General features: G+C 49.7%; 1 protein-coding gene across 3 annotated transcripts in view; it reads right to left on the bottom strand.

Moving 5' to 3' along the window:
* Positions 1–11,021, bottom strand: part of DOCK11 (dedicator of cytokinesis 11) — an 85,132-nt gene extending 74,111 nt beyond the window's left edge. For all 3 annotated transcript variants that reach the window (XM_062007069.1, XM_062007071.1, XM_062007070.1), the window contains exon 1: positions 10,873–11,021. In XM_062007069.1, coding sequence (XP_061863053.1) covers positions 10,873–10,974 — 102 coding nt within the window. In that variant the 5' untranslated portion in view covers positions 10,975–11,021. The remainder of the gene's footprint in view (positions 1–10,872) is intronic.
* Positions 11,022–16,246: the final 5,225 nt, after the last annotated feature.

Genomic DNA, 16,246 nt, shown 5'->3' with positions numbered 1-16,246 from the left:
GAGAAGTAGGGCTTGTGTGAAGGCTGGGGCTGTGCAGCTGCAAAAGTGGGGAGATGGGGACAGGGAGGATGGCAAAGAGTTTGTGTGCTGCAGACGGGGGAGAGGAGCCTCGTGAGCAACAGGGAAGAAGGATGAGATGAGGAGAAGGGGCCTGACAAGGAGAGATTGTGTGCCAACAAGGCTCAGGGCAATGCTCTGCACAGCCTTCCTATGGGAAAACAGCCTCCAAACCCATTCCTGTCAGCTCTAGAGTGATGCTCCCAGGACCCTACAGGCACTGTCTGCTTCAGGGTAACCAGCCTGCACCTCACCCCCTGCTCACCCATCTCCTGCATCCCAGAGAAGTTGGCAGCACAACCTTGTGGGAATGCTCACAACACAGGGATGCATGCAAAGACAAGTGATACCTTCAGCAGGGTACCCCAGCATCTCCTTTTGCCCCTGCAGTACTCATGCTATACCCTGGAGAGAACGTTTCCCCAGCTGTGATCCAGACAAGCAGACTCTCCCTTCACATCCCCTACAACCTCACAGCAAGCTGCAGGACTCGCTTTGTCTCTTTTACACCCAGAATTGGGTACACAGGGCAAAGGGAGACCAGCAGCTGGAGAGGAGACATGGCAGCAAGTGCATCACTAGATGAAGGTCAGCGTGAGAGTCCCCACGCTCCAATCTCCATACAGGAGTTATGTGCCAGTCTGTGCCATGCTCCAGCTCAGGAGCACGGTCCAAACAGCATAAAGCTGCTACATCCCTCTCTGCTCTGTGTTAAATGAAGATGGCTGTGTCTCACAGGAGCTCTCAGAGCCATGTGGTGAGGAAAGGAAGGAGTGCATAGAAAACACTTGCAGTGGAAATGACTCATGCTTTCCATCCGAAAGAGCGGAGCATAAGCCTTCCCCCTTCTCCTGAGCTTCTCTCCACCCAAGCCCTGTGCAAAAGCATCTAACCAACCCACAACTATCTTCTGCTGCCTCAATGGCCTCAGGAAGCAGCAGAGTCTCATCTGAGCACTAAAAAAGTCAGATCATACTCTGAGTACTTTGTAACTTGGATAGCTCCTCTTTCAAAGTAATGCCTAATTTTCTAGTGACAAAGGCAGTGTCTGCAGTTATCAGCCTTGTCTCAGCATCAGTGGAAAACACCAGCCTGGGCAAGGCTTGAAGAAACAGTGAAAAAACTGATGTCACTGTAGACACATACAACATTTACCTGTCATTATTGTGTAGGCCTGGCAAATAAAACTAATTCGGGCCTTGAAACATCTTCAAACCAGCTTAGAAATTACAGGAAATCAGGGTAATCAGCATATGGCTCTTCATTTCCCTTCCACTTACTTAGAAATGGACTCCACACCACAGTCTTTAGCAGATCACATTCTGAAACTTAGTGCTGCAGCCACAGGGGCCAGGAACCCTGTTTTTTTCCTGAAAGTTTGAGATTCTTGCATAACTACTTGAGCAAACAGCCATCAGAAAGAAGCTGCATTGCAATGAAGCAGAAAGGGTTCACAGCCAAACTGCACCAGTGCTGCTGCTCCAGCCCTCGTCCAGGAGGTGAAAATGATGCCTTGAACACAAGCAGAATCAATAGGAAAAGCACTGCTGAAGGTCAGTGGTGCCTGGGGGCATGGCCCATCTCTGGCACAGGCACACACTAGAGGTGATCCAGCACTGCTCCTGCACAGGGCAGTGAATGAGGCCAAGCATCTGAGACTGTTTTCAGTACTCTTGTCCCATGTGCTCTGACCTTCCTCAGGATCCCTGAATGCTTCTGAGAGAGACACATCAGGGGCAGCTCAGTACAGACTGTCACAATGTCCCCAGTCCCCAAACAGTGTCTAAAGTCCCTCATGTCCCTGACTGCACAGGTTCATCCTGGCTCAAATCCAGCCCTTCTGCATGAGGAGCAGAGGGAGGGATCACTGTAGCTCTGTGTCAGTGGAGCTGCACCTGCATCCAGCTGAGCACCTGCCACAGAGCATGAAAGAGATCAAACCAGGGCAGAGTTTTGATTTTCTCCTCTGAAAGTAACAGTATTAACAGAAATTGGCAAAAGGCTACTGGTTGCTATGGGACAGCTGAATTTCTGCCAGATAGGACTTCTCAAAGCATACTGTAAGCACAGGCATGCTAAAAAAGGAAAACAGTAATTACAATGGCAATAATACATGTTATTTATATAAGTTCTTAACTGGAGCATCCCAAAGCGCTTTTCAGATGTCACTGGTATTTCATCATTTATTTATGTAGTATCACTTTTATATTTAGCATCCAGCTCCAGAATAGCCAGCTTCAGAACATCTTAAAGCAATTAATTGCACATAAGAACAACCCCTCCCTTTCCTGCCTGCTCTTAAAAACTCTTGTTTTCCACTCCAGCAGCCACTTGTAGGCAGGGCCAAGCCAACTGCGCAGCCGCTCCTCGGCTCCGCTGGGCACGAACGGAGGCTCAAGCCCATGCAGCAACACAGAGGGGAAAAAAAACCAGAGCAGGAAGTCAGAAGATGGTTTTGGGTTGCCTTAGCAATACAACAAACACCCCCAGCAAGAAGTCAAACCCCAGAGATGTCAGCGGTGGTTTAACTGGCTCAGGAAGTTGCATGTTGCGGCCCCATCTGTGCCCTGGCTCAGGGCTGCAGGCGTCACATGCAGGTGCAGGTAGCTGCAAAGTTAAAACCTTTTTCTCCCCATGGCCTGTGGATGGGCTCTGAAGTGGACAGGCTCTGCAATGCTTCAAACCACCCACTGACGTGATACTGGTGTCAACAGAAACACCTCAAAGTTTGCCCGCAGCTGAAGACACTCTCACACAAGCTCCATCACTATGCAAAGGGACAAGGGAGCGCTTAGGGCTTCCCAGGCAGAGGCAGAACTGCAAGGGAAACATCTCTGAGTCAAATGCAACTTTCATGGAGTCCCAAACTGCCACAGAAAGCATCTATCTGTTGGCAGCTGGGTTTGTCTTCCTGAAAACCAGCTTTGTGAGTGTTCAGCCCACCCCAGCCAGTACCACCATCTCCCTCCAAGATGTGGAAGCTACTTTCTCCTCTCCTGACTGTGCCATTCCTACCTGCCCCATCATAATACTCCTTGTGTCCAGAGATGGACAATGAAGCTGGTGAAGGATCTGGAGCACAAGTCTGATGGGAAGCAGCTGAGGGAAATGGGAGTGTTCAGCCTGGAGGAGGCTGAGGAGAGACATGATCACTCTACAACTATCTGAAAGAAGGTTGTGCTGAGGTGGGTGTTGGTTTCTTCTCCCAAGTAATGAGTGACAGGATAAGAGAAAATGACCTCAAGTTGCACCAGGGAAGGTTTAGATCACATATTAGGAAGAACTTTTTCCCCTGAGAAAAAGGGTTGCCAGCCCCTGTCCCAGGCTGCCCAGGGAGGTGGGGGAGTCCCCATCCCTGGAGCTATTGCAAAGCTGTGGAGCTGAGGGCCATGGGTTAGTGACGGGCTTGGCAATGTGAGGGGAGGGGTTAGACTTGATCTTAAAAGTCTTTTCCAACTGAAATGATTCTATGATTCTATAAACCCAGCCCCTGCCAAGCCTCTCCTCTCTCTGTGCCCCTCCACTTCTTTCCAGATGGCACAACACTTCCCTCAAGTCCTCAACTCCATCCCACCTCAAGCCTCTCAGGGCCAAGGTGCAGAGTCTTGGGCTTGGCAGGCACAGGGGCTGCTGCCACCTTGAGCCATGGCCTCCCGCAGACCTACTGGGAGATGTGCCCTGCTCCACACAGACACTGCAGTGCAGCTCCAACCCATGTCCTAGGCTCTTGACCATCTCCAAAAGACAGTTAGATATATGGCTCTTGGAGAGCAATGTACAGCACTTTGACATGACCAGGTCCTAGCACTCCACAGGAGAGATGTCATCTTTTTGGCAGCACCCAGGCAGTGTCCCTGCCCTGGGGACAAAGGGAGAAGGCTGTGGTGGAGATGTCAGGAGCAATGAGGGAGCAGGGAATGCTCTGGACCAAAACAGGCAAGGTGTCCTTCCAGCAGCAGCTGCTCACCAGGGACAGCCCCATGGCAAAAGATATTAATAGGGGAGAGAAAAAAACCTGCATTTCAGCAAGAAACTAGAGAGGGGTGAGAAAGGGGTCAGGATCAAGCAGACCTGACCCCATTAGGGAAGCAGCAGGAGGCAGGAAAGAGCCGTAAAGATAAGCCAGGGCTGTGCTAAAGGAAAGAAGAGCCAGCAAGGGAGAGCTTTGATTTGTACTTTTTAAGGGAGTGAAAGAGACAGAAGGAGATGGTGGCAGGAAAAAATACTCCAGAATTTCTGAGATGACAGCAATGCCCACAAAGGCATATGCAACTATTCTTTACTTCCTTGGACAGAAGAGGAGTTGGGAGGCCAATTAATCAGGGAAGCTAAAGCATTGTGTGCCCCAAGCCTGGCTGCTGCTCCTCTGCTGTGTGTAACTGGGACTTGCATTCTCAGGCCACAGAAATGTCAAAAGCTTTGTGTGCCTTTGCACCATTAGAGATAACAAATGAGTGTTGAAAGGGCTAAATGAAATGCTGCAAGAGCCCCCAGGCCACAGGTATAAAAGGATGCTACAATATGCACTACAGCAGGTAGCCCCAGTTCAAATGCTCTTGGTCCTGGCGGGTGCGTCTCTGCAAATATCACCAGACAACAGAAGAGGCTGAATGAAAGCCCCAGAGCCATCCCCTCCCTGGATTTTGAGTGCACCAAATCCTCAACTGCATTGCTGGCATTAGCTGCAGCCACCACCACCCACCATCTGTTCCAGGCGTTTCACTGCAGTGACGGTGGCAGGTCGAGGCAGATGCTGTCGACGCAGGGACACCTGCATTTTCATAGCACTGTCCTTGGCACAGAACAAACCACTCTCGACCTTGCCCAGCAAGTGTAAGGGCTGGATGCTTTGCTTTTTTCCTAGAGCTTTCCCATGACATGCAGGAAGACACATATATTTAAAGGATGCCTTGGGAAGGATGATTTAGTGCTCATCAAAACTTGTTGTAGCCTCCAAAACCCTCAAGAAACCTACTACAGGTCATGCTATAGAACGCATTCCTCAGCCACAGGCATGCAAGGGGGAGCAAGGTACTGCTTCATCACTTCTGGACTGAGTGTTGGTAGGAGACATGCCAGAGGTTTGCTAAGTAGCCGCACAGTGTACTTGGGGGCCTTGCTCCTCTCTGTAAGATGGTGCCCTCCATCCATTGAACAACCAGTGTGTGCTGAGGCCAGAGTAAAACAGGCTATTTCCATGCCTGCCCAGGGCCATGCCATGGCACTCAGCCAGCACTGAGTTACATTCAACTCCAATACAGGAAAGGAGGTGATTAATTTCAAGAAAGCACTTCAGTGTTTCCTTGAATAAGCGCCTGTGAGCAACCACCTCTCCATAAGCACTTCCACAGAAGTTACCTGAATGAGCCACAGCAGCCAACACCGAGGCATCCTATAACTGCAGCAGGCAAAACCTGCCCCGGCTGAACCCACAGCAAAACTCCCACCCACTTAGGCAGGGGCAGAATTTCCTCCCATGTCTCATGTATGTCTCATTTTGTGTGTAGATTATGCAAACACAGCATATTGGCTACACCCGAGGGGGAACACGCCCATATTCTGTGTCTCTCTTGAGCACAGAGATCACTACAAACGCTGCATATAAAGAGCCTTCACACTGATCAAAGTGAATTTAGCTTATTAAGAGAAGATTCTATGCAGAAAGCTGATTTCCTCTGCATGAGTATAAATTCAGACACTAATAATATGGTTTAAGCTGAAAAAAAAGTAAACCAGAGAAAGAACAAAATGCCTTTTTGCCTCCAGTCAAAACCTTCTTAATATCACTGTGAAGAAGCTTTTTATCTCCTCCTTGTGTCTCCCTGAAACTGAGCCACCCATACAACCCCAGCCCAGCCAGGATCAAAGAAAACCCATCTTCTCCTGGCACGCTGCCCACCGTCTCACGGTGAGGTTCCAGGCAGCACATCCCACACCACCACATCGCACGGGAGAGCAGACACTCCCTTTGAATACCTCTGTACGGCAAGAATCCATGTGGTTGTTTGCAAGCAAAGGTTCTCCCATGCTGCAGTTGCTGGGAGTTCACGTGGCTGAGAGCTGTGAGCATGCCTGGGTACCACCAAGCTGTGCCTTGGGGTGCCCAGGGATGTACCACCAAGCTGGCTGACACTCAAGTGGGGGCAAATCCTTTGCAGTTGCTCCTTCTCATATAAGATGCTCTGGGTCTGCATCCTTGGTAAATCTTGAAGCAGCAAATGTAAATATAGGATAAGAGGTCTCAAGTTGCATCAGGAGAAGTTTAGATTGGAGATGAGGAAGAACTGTTTCCCTGAGAGGGTTGTCAGCCCCTGTCCCAGGCTGCCCAGGGAGGTGGGGGAGTGCCCATCCCTGGAAATATTGCAAAGCCGTGGAGCTGAGGTGCTGAGGGCCGTGGGCTAGTGGTGGGCTTGGCAGAGTTTGACTTGATGACCTTAAAGGTCTTTTCCAACCAAAATGATTCTATATATCTCCAGTTAACCTGTATAGAAACAATCTAAAGAAAACCAGAGTTAATTGCAAGAGACTTAAAGTTGCAACCAGATGACTAGTGTTGGCAACACTGTGCCAAAACATATTGTCTGGGTTTTGTCAAGCCCTTGCTCCTCTGATCTCATGTCCCCCACACATTTTATTTCTCTGTCACTACATAGAGAATGACAACTTTGGAAAACTTGCAACTGAGGCATGGGCCTCTTCTCACAGAGGTTCAGCTGCTGCTGGTCACATCGTTGCCAAAGAGAGGGCAGGCACAGAGGAAACTGGGTCAGCCTTGTCCTTAAATCCACCCAAGGAAACAAGTGACCACGTGCAGCTGGTTCAGGTCCTGTGGCAGAAGGCAGAACCTTGGCTGTTTTCCTGGCAGTGTCACAAGGGCGAAAGTTACAGATCTCATTCACATACAACTCTCCAATGCTCCCCAGCATTCCCAGGGGCAAAGCAAGATGGGGTTAAGGATGAGACCAGAGCATTGCACACCAGAGCACACATGTGCATCCCGAGGTCCCTCTTGCAACACTCCAGCGGCTGCCTGGGTCCTGTGAGGTGGTGCCTCGCTGCAGGTTTCTCCTGCCTTGCTTCACACTTTCCCATTAATACTCAGCAACAACCTGAGTGTGGAGAGGATGGGAGGAGGGAGACTGCACTGAAGGTCTGAGCCAAAATCACCCATGTCTATCCACTGCCAATGGTCCCTGGCTGCTCTCCTTGAGGTCTAGCCTAGATGTCTCTCCCAGGTACCGTCAGCACTTTGGCTCTGAAGTTGCACTTCTAACATGGTATTTTATTGTTGGTACCTCGAGGTTTAAGCTGCAGGTAGTCTCTGATTTAAGTTATCATGCTTAGGCTTTGATTGTTCCTCTCTTTAACCTAATCTTGACATTTTCCTTCATCTTTTAGCGTGTCAGCTTAATGCCAATTTAATGCTTTCCCTACATTTCTGTTTATTTAAACAGTGACTTTGTTTGTCAGCTACTCTGCCAAAACTCCATTCATGAGTTAGTTATAATCAGTAGCACACATCAGGAACTATTCAAAGCTGAAATTGATGCAATCTGCCCTACAGCTCTGCACAGAAAAGCACACAGACAGAGCCAGGGTTTGCACATGCCCTGGCTGCCTGTGGTGACCCCAGTGCTGCTCCACTGGGCTGTATGTGTTTTCAAGGGATTCTCACTGAACTCCTTTTCCTCAGTAAGACTTCACTTACACTGGCTGTCCGTGAATGTGATGTAAAGCCACAACAGCAGTCAGGATGCTGGGATTATCAGTGCAGTAAGAGGAAACAAAAGAGCCCCAGGTGAAAGCTGTGCTTTATCCATCTCCATCCACGGGGCCCAAAGTGCCTCTGAGCTCCCCACCACAGCCTACAGTTTTGGATTACAGCTCTGCTTATACCATGGCAGGAACAGCACTGATTGCATCCTAGCAGCTGGTCCAAAGGGCAACAAGTGAGATACAGGTACCTCAGGACACCTTGGAAAGGGAAAACCTCCCTTTGCTGCTGATATCCAACTTTCACAAGCACAAAGGCGCAAAGCCCTACCAGAAGTCACCAACCAAACTTCCACCAATTTCACTCCAGTTTTGCAAACCAGAGAGAGGAACCATTCACCTGGCACTCGACAAGCACAAATGGAAAACCAGGAACATAATTATGACACGAGGAGCTTCACTGCGTCTGCAGGATGATGATTGTATGATTCTAGGACAGCAGTTTCTGAGCTGCATTGTGGCAGACACCACACTCGGGCTGTGCAGTGCTCTGCCTGGAGATGCGTCTCCTTTAACACACAAATCATGGCTCCATATGAGCTGACCACTGCCATGATGTTAAAAGCTTTCCTTACTACTATTTCTTTCACTGACTACAAATGGCTTCTTACTCCAGACAGTTCTTCATCCCAAGGGAGTGCCTCAAATGCTCAAAATGCCAAACTCAACCTATGCACTGAAAAACCCTGCAGTGCCCACTCCTGTGGATGAAGTTGTGCGCTCTGGTACCCGCAGAGCTCCCCACCCTTCATCTAATCCACGCTCACTACCACAGATATCCCTGGTTTCTGCTACAATTGCCTTAAGGCAAGCAGGTAGCCAAGGTACCTGCAGGATGACCCAGGGACAGGCAGGGTATCCATCCCCAGGGTCTCCAGGAGCATTAAACTATGAACATGATTTTGTTGACTCTACACCACCTGCTGTGTCCAGGCTGCAGGAAGGGGATGGGATCCTGTCAAGCCAGGTCCCTAGTGCCACTCCAGCCTGCTTCAGACTGCCAGAAAGGCACAGCTCCCAACACCTTGCATACTGCCAGCCTGCTCCATCACTTACCAAGCACCAGCCCCTGTTCCCCACGTACCTGTCAACCACCCCCATCTCTTCTGGGCCTCCAGCCTGCTGCCACACAACTGGTGCTGAGGCTTTCAGCGTCCCTCATTCTGTCCCTGGCAAAGAGGGGGCAGACAGGTAGAGGCTCATGTCACACTCTGCAGCTGCCCAGCTCATCAGAGCCAAGCCTTGGTAGCAAGATCAGAAACTATAGCTTTTCAGTCTTCCCCTCCCTCCACCAGTCCCCACCTGGGATGCCCTTTCCATCTTCCTGACAGCCTGTCAGCACACAAACACCTCTTCCTCACAAGAACAATGACCTATTAGATGGAAAGGAACCATCTTTTTCTTGGAGCAATCTGGAAAGCATGAACCTCATCCTTAATCACTTAGGGCAGCCAAAGTGTCATGTGAGACAGTCCTATGCCACCTTCTTCCCTGCTCCCTGGACACTGGTGTTTTATGGCTCTTGCTAATGATGCAGAAGTGCTGGGATTTATCCCTTGCTGCTGAACTGTTGAAAGCAGGAAACTGTGCCAAGCCCTAGGAATGAAAGACACCTGCCCTCAGCCTCCTCCAGCACTTGGCTGCAAGCACACTGAGGAGCACAACAGCTCTGGTGGGATTTATCTGTCACAGAGAGAAGCTGGCAGAGTCAGTCTGGGCAACAAAAGCCCAGAGAGGATGAGAAAGACAGCGGTTGCTGCTGGATGCTGGACTCTGCTGGCTCCTTTGGGTTGCTGTCAGGGATTTATTTATTTTCATCTGCAGTCCCACCCATCCCTTCTCTTTCTGAGAGAAGGCACCTGGCACAGCAACCAAGTAACCATTTGCAAGTAACCAAAGCTCTTCTGGTTCTATACAATTTCATTTTTAATGAGAGGTTCCATCAGCTTGTACAAAGTCTTTGTCCCTATGTATTGTTGATGAAAGAGGGAAAAGCAAATCACGTGGGAGCCTGTAAGGATCCCTGAGCAACTGCACATCAGAAGCAATAGTCATGGCACTAGGAAATCAGATGGGATTATCACTAGGGCTTTTTTTTTTTCTCCTTTAGAAATCATTATATCTGCAAGAAAACTCTGTTTTGAAAAGCATTGTTTAAAACCCTCAGTTTGTTTAACAGCACATGCCATCTGATGGTAGAGAACTAACGGGAATTATTCACTGAACTTGTACTGCACTTTCCGTGGATCCCATTGACTAACCTTCCATCAAAGTCAAGGGCAAAGTTGATTACGTGCTAGAGTAATCCAATGAACAACGGCGAAATACATCCAACAAAGCCCGGAGAGCCTCTGAACCGGCCCCAAGCATCCAGCCAGGGTACAGCGGCTAACGTTTGCACGGCTGCGAGCACAACAAAGACAACCTGCTGCAGCATCCCACATGCAGGGGCGAAGCGCGTGTGATGGGACGTGACTTTCGCCCCGGACACCTGCGCGCGGTTCCCGCGACACGGCCGAGGTGCCACCGCCTCCCGCTCGCCCTGCCCGGCCGTGTCCTTCTGTCCTGCCCCGGGTATCTGCCGGCCTCACGCTGCCCGCACCCGCAGCAAGGTGAGATCCGTCACCTGTTTGCTCCACGTCTTGCGCAGGCAGATTCTCATCAATTCCTGCTCGCCCCACACAGGCACCAGCCGACCCCGGACGGCAGAAGTGCCTGTTGCCTCGGACGGGCGCGGCGAGGGCCGGTGGCGAGCGGGGTGGAGCGCGGGCCGGCGCGACACAGCGCACCCGAGGGGAAGCCGCTGAGGTCATCCCGCCCCTGCCCTTCGCTTCCCCACCGCCCGCCCGGCCCGGCCGCGCCCTGCCCGCCCGTGCCCCGCGCATCTCCCGCCCCGCGCAGCCCTGACCCCGCTCTGCCGCTCCCCCAGCCCCTGCCCGGCTCCCTCCTGTCCCTCCCTGCGCATCCCTTGCCCCAGCCCCGGGCCGCTGCCCGCGGTACCGCCGGGGCTCCCGCCCGTCCCGAGGCCCGCCCCGCGCTCACCAGCACGAAGGAGCTCCGCACCGCCTCCGAGACGCTCTGCCGCAGCTCGGCGGCCGTGCCCGGCTTGCTCAGCCGCTTGGTGAACTTCCTCACTTCCGACATGGCCCGCGCCGATGGCTGCGGGGCGAGCGGGGCCGGGGCGCGGGCCGCTGCCTGCAGCCGCGGGCGGGGCAGGGGCGGGCGGAGGCCCCGGGCGGGGCGGCGCGGGGGAGGGGCCCTGCGCGGCCCGGCCCGGCCCCGCTTTGTCCGCGCTGCAGGTGCCGCCGTGCAGCCCTCACACCCCTCCGGCCCGGCCAGGGCAGCGCGGAGGCCCGGCAGCACCCCCGGGCCGGTGCGGAGCCACAGCCCCCTGCGGGAGGGGTGCCCGGGCCCCGTGCGGCGGCGGAGACCGCTCCCTGACGGACGGAGCCCCGGGGAGGGCTGGGACTCACTCACGAGCAGCCTGCAGCCGCGGGCACCGGGCCCTTCTAACAATGCAACCCGAAGCACCCGGTGCCCAGCTGGGCTCCAGTCCGTGGGGAGCGCTGGTCTGTTCTCCACGCAGCGCTGTCCAACGCCTGGCCCTGCTGCCTGACCTCGGCCCCTGCTGGGCCACGCTGGAAGCAGGACACGATCCTGGCACTGAACAGCTCCTGCCTCCGCGGTTGGCTATGGGAAAGCACTTTGAGTGCAGAGGGCCCGGATCCTGGCTGCAAAAGCAAGGAAGGAGGTGGAAGGGAAAGGGTGCTCAGGACTGAATTGAACTCGAGGACTGAATTTAATTCACAGTCCTTGTTACTTCGCCACAGCTTGTAACTGTGAAATTACAGAGATAGATTGATGCTTTACACTCATACAGGAAAGCCCTACTTGTAAATGTTTTCCTTTATTTGGTGTAGTGTCGTCTGAGCAAGATACTTACTTGGATAAAGTTGCCATGTAGTCACCTTCTTACAGAATTTACACGTACTTGGCCATATGGTGACTAAATACTATCTACCAGGACCTCATTGGAATTGTTGGCATGCTGAAATCACACAACATATAGAGAAACTGTTTCGACTCCAAGAGCCAATCTGTAGGGGGTAATGAATACAGCTATTATGAGCCAAACCCTTCAAAATGTTATTTGTGTCTTCTAAAGCATGCAAGCCAGTTATTGTTCTGTTTTTTAGCAGGTCACTGAAGGGACAGCAGACACCATTTCACATTAAACATTGCTCTGATGTTGCACACCAGAGGCAAAACAAATGTAGAAGTTTATTTTTAACACATCTCTTAGATGAGGGAGAGAGTTTATGAGCCATTTTCACAAACACAAAGCTTTTCCAAATCTGTTTAAATGAAGCAAAAAAAAATTTGTTGTGCTGCACAATTCCAGCTGCAGGACACTGAGATTCACTTCCTTGTCCCCACACTCATGCACATTCTTGCAGAGATTTTACCAACCTCTTCAAGTCCTCCCAACAAACAACTCCAGAGGCCACACTGCAATGAACTGGGCTGTGGTTCTACTGGAAGTAAAACCATTAGGTCTCATCGTGCCTGCTGGGAGAGGCTCTGGCCTGGGAAGCTCCTCAGTGCAGGCTGGGCACTGCAAGGAGCACAAGCCAGCACACCATCAATGATCAGAGGTCCACACTTTGTGTAGAGTCTTTGGTCTGCTACATTAGGACCAGCTCCAAGAACCAGAGTGTCTGCCAAGGGGCTGATGGGGAGAGTGCTGTGACGGGTCACTTGACAAGAAATAAAGTCATCCCTACAGCATCCCCCTCTTGTTTATCCAGTCAGAAGGATAATGTTCCTACTAAGGTCCCGAGCTTGGTGTGGTGCTGGGGCCAGTCAGCTGCCCATCAGCCTCCCACTCAACTGAGCTATGAGCCATGGAAGACCAGTGAACAGTGAAGCTGTTTTTTTGGAGCTAAGCATGAAAACAAAAGGAAAACAGAAGTAATGAGAACAACACATGACATGAAAACAACATACAGAAAACTGCCTCTCAGGAAGGCCAAACATCAGAATAAGAGTCTCAAGCACAAGGAGCACTAAAGCAGGACAACATTGCTCCTCAGGCAGCCACCAGCTTCCCATCCAGTGCCTGATTAATTCTGTCTGTCACAAAGATCCAAAAGCATGTCCTCTTATCAGCTGCCATATTTTTGGAATTCAGAAATGAGTCCCTCTGATCTAATGATTTTTAGAACGGGCAACAATTGATAGGAAGTGTTCCTTAGAGCTTTTCCTCCTTCAAACTTCAACAGCTCTGCTTTTAGTCTGAAAGAGCCTATTTCACATCTGAAATCACATTTTTTCCAAGCCTGACTTGGAAAAATACTGGGTATTGACAAACACCTGGTGTTTGTGACAATGTGACAAAGACACTGAGAAAAAGAAAAGCTAATTTAAAATTTAAGGCAATGAACACATTCACTCATCAATTATTACTTGTTTCTTACAGAAGAAATTGGTAGTAGACAGCCAAATAGTAACTGGGAATATACTGACATGGTTTGTGACAAGGACAAAGAATCTCACCCACACTTGTGACAGATGACAGAACTAGAGAAATGTTAAGCATTTTTGGAGGAGTCTATGTCCTCCTCAAACCCCAGCAGCTATTAGAACACGTGATGAAACAGAGACCACGTTTGACACTGCTCACCTCTAGAAAAACCACCACTGCAGGTTTAAGCACAAAACCTACCAGCTCACCATGTCATCTGGGGAAAAGCAACTCCACTGCACTCTCAAAATCCACCTTTCACAAACTTCCCTAAAGCAAATCCAAGTACAATCAGTAGCCCTGTGGATAGTGCAGTTTGGAATGGCTGTAACCTTGCAAAAGAGTTTGACCTCAGTGAGGACTTAAGAGAATTTGTAGTAAGTTGAAGATTTTCCTGAGCAAGTACGTACAAGCTGATGAGGCCTCCAAGTGTTGAACCCTTGAACTGACACCAGTTGAGCGGAAGCTCCAGCAGTGCTGAGTTTGAGGAAACATTGCACAAGGTCTTTCAGAGATTTCCATGAATTCAAGCCTCAGGCTAAAACCACTGAAAAGCCAGATGAAAATGAAGTGACTGTTAAAGACACTGATGTCACTAATCTCAGCCATGTGTCAGACCATTTAGCAGTTCCTTCCACAGAAACAGAGCCTGGTGAAGAAGTGAACAACTCGGTCAAGTTCATCTAAGCAAAGCTCAGTCAGACTAAAAAGACAAAATGGCTTTGGGACATTTATAGATACAACTAGAGGAAATAAGTGAAAAAAAGAACGAAAGGCAACAAGACAGCACTTACTGCAAGGCTGGTCAAACCCTGGGACAGGTTACCCAGGGCAACTGGGGAGCCTCGGTCCCTGGAGATATTAAAGGCCCAACTGAACATGGTTTCAGCTGAAAGGGGGTTGGATTAGAGCTCCAGTGGTCTCCCTGAACCTGGAATATTTAAGGACTATAATATGATGACAGCCTTTATTCAGGAGAGTATATAAGGACATGCTTAAAAACTTACGTGTGAACCCCATGCAAGTCAAATTAAGTTACTGGAAGCACAAACTTACTTGCATAGCTCTAAGCATATGATCATCACTCACTGCAGCTAAAGCAAAATTTACCCACAGGCTTAGACAAGTACTTGGGTCCTTTCCCTTTTGTCTTTTCTTTTGCACGCAGCACTTGGCTTCACCAGTATTTCGTGCTCCATTTACTTAGCATTATATTCTCATCAGATCTCCACACAGAAGCCTGAACTACTGTCACCGCAGCATACACAGGAAAAAGTGACCTGTTTCTAACCATGTGAACTGAAAAGCTTCTGTAGCCTCTTGGCAGCAGGCCAGTACTATGAGCAAAGGACCAGGAAAGCAGCAACAGCCATTAGTGTAAAGACCCTGGATCACGATTCCAGGACCACATCTCAGAACTAGTCAACAGTTCCCTATGGCCTTCCAGTTTGTTCCCACATTCCCAGCAAAACAAAGCACTGTGGTAATATTGTAGTTCTTAAACAAACAAGCTATCATGCATTTGAGTAGAGAGAAAACATATAAGTAAACAGACATTGACAAAGTACAAATAAATGTGCATTGGTCAATATTCAAGTCAAAAGCAGCACACAAGTCTGAGAAGACAGCAGCTCAGCACTCACCTACACTCACAAGTTCACTTGGAATCGTGTGACGTGGCCAGTTTCCAACATTTTCCTGAACATGGGTGCAATGAATTGCTAATGGCAGGCAAAAAAAAAGGATACATCGGCTTTCCTTGTGCCTGATAAATTGATTGTCATGTCTGTGGCTAATGTTCTTATATTTAATAGTGTTAGCATCATGTCAGTGGCTGAGTTCAAGCACTTCTTTCGGTTAGGAAACAAAGAAACCTCAGTAACCAAAAACCTCCACCCTTTTTAACTTGAGAAAACATGACTTGTGCAGCTTTTAAAGATAAAATTTTAGCATTATTCATCTGCTTGAACTGCTTTTTTTGTCCTCTGCACGTGCACTGGGCTTGGTGCCCAGCACTGAAAGAGACAAAGGTAGCAGAGAAACAGCTTTGTTTCCATTCACAGCTGCCTGCTGCCAGAACTAGCTGACAGGAGGCAGTTACAGTAGAAATTACGTGCTGAGAGGGAGAGTCCAAGTGGTGACAGTCCAATCAGCTCATTCTATTGATTCTTGGAAGGGACTGGGTTGATTTCAGCCATCTCCTGCACCAAGTTGCTGTACAACAGCAACTCCCCACTTCTGCCTCCTGGGAATGAATTCTCATAATTTTGATTACATGGATATCAACAACTTCTGTTAAAGAACAAAAGGTGAAGGAGGCCCTTGAAAGAAGCAGTCTAGAAAGGGACTCTTCAGCACAAAGGGACATATTTTATTTTAGCAAACCTCCACCTGTACCTTGCTTGTGCTTGAGGCACATTCCTTCCCAGTGCAGGGGCACTGCCTTACGTACATACAGCAAAGGCACTTGATTGAACATTTACCTACAAGAACTTGGAAGCTCTAGACAAAAGCTGTGTGAAGTACCAGAGAAGCCTGATGACCCACATAGCATGGAGATGAGACAGGACACATCACCAGTCAGACTAGAGTCCAACTTAACTGATGGCAGCTTTTGGAAGGAAGGGGAGAGATGCACTGATTTCTGCACCACTGTTCAATTGGGGTAAAAGCATAGAGAATACTAGATCACTGCAGAGGAGCATGAGAACTGTGAGTGCAAGAAGCTAAATATCAAGATAAATGCAAGTCAAACATCTTCCTCCAGACCAGCTGTGTTTACCACCTGCACAAGACCATGGATAATGGAAAACAATAATCTTTTAAATGACTGATCACTTCAGTGTTTAACAGGTCCAACACCACACTGTGATAGAGCTTCTGGCAGCTGTA

The sequence above is a fragment of the Colius striatus genome, chromosome 13, assembly GCF_028858725.1.
Source record: "Colius striatus isolate bColStr4 chromosome 13, bColStr4.1.hap1, whole genome shotgun sequence".
Lineage (NCBI taxonomy): Eukaryota > Metazoa > Chordata > Aves > Coliiformes > Coliidae > Colius > Colius striatus.
This window is presented reverse-complemented; position numbering and strand designations above follow the sequence as displayed.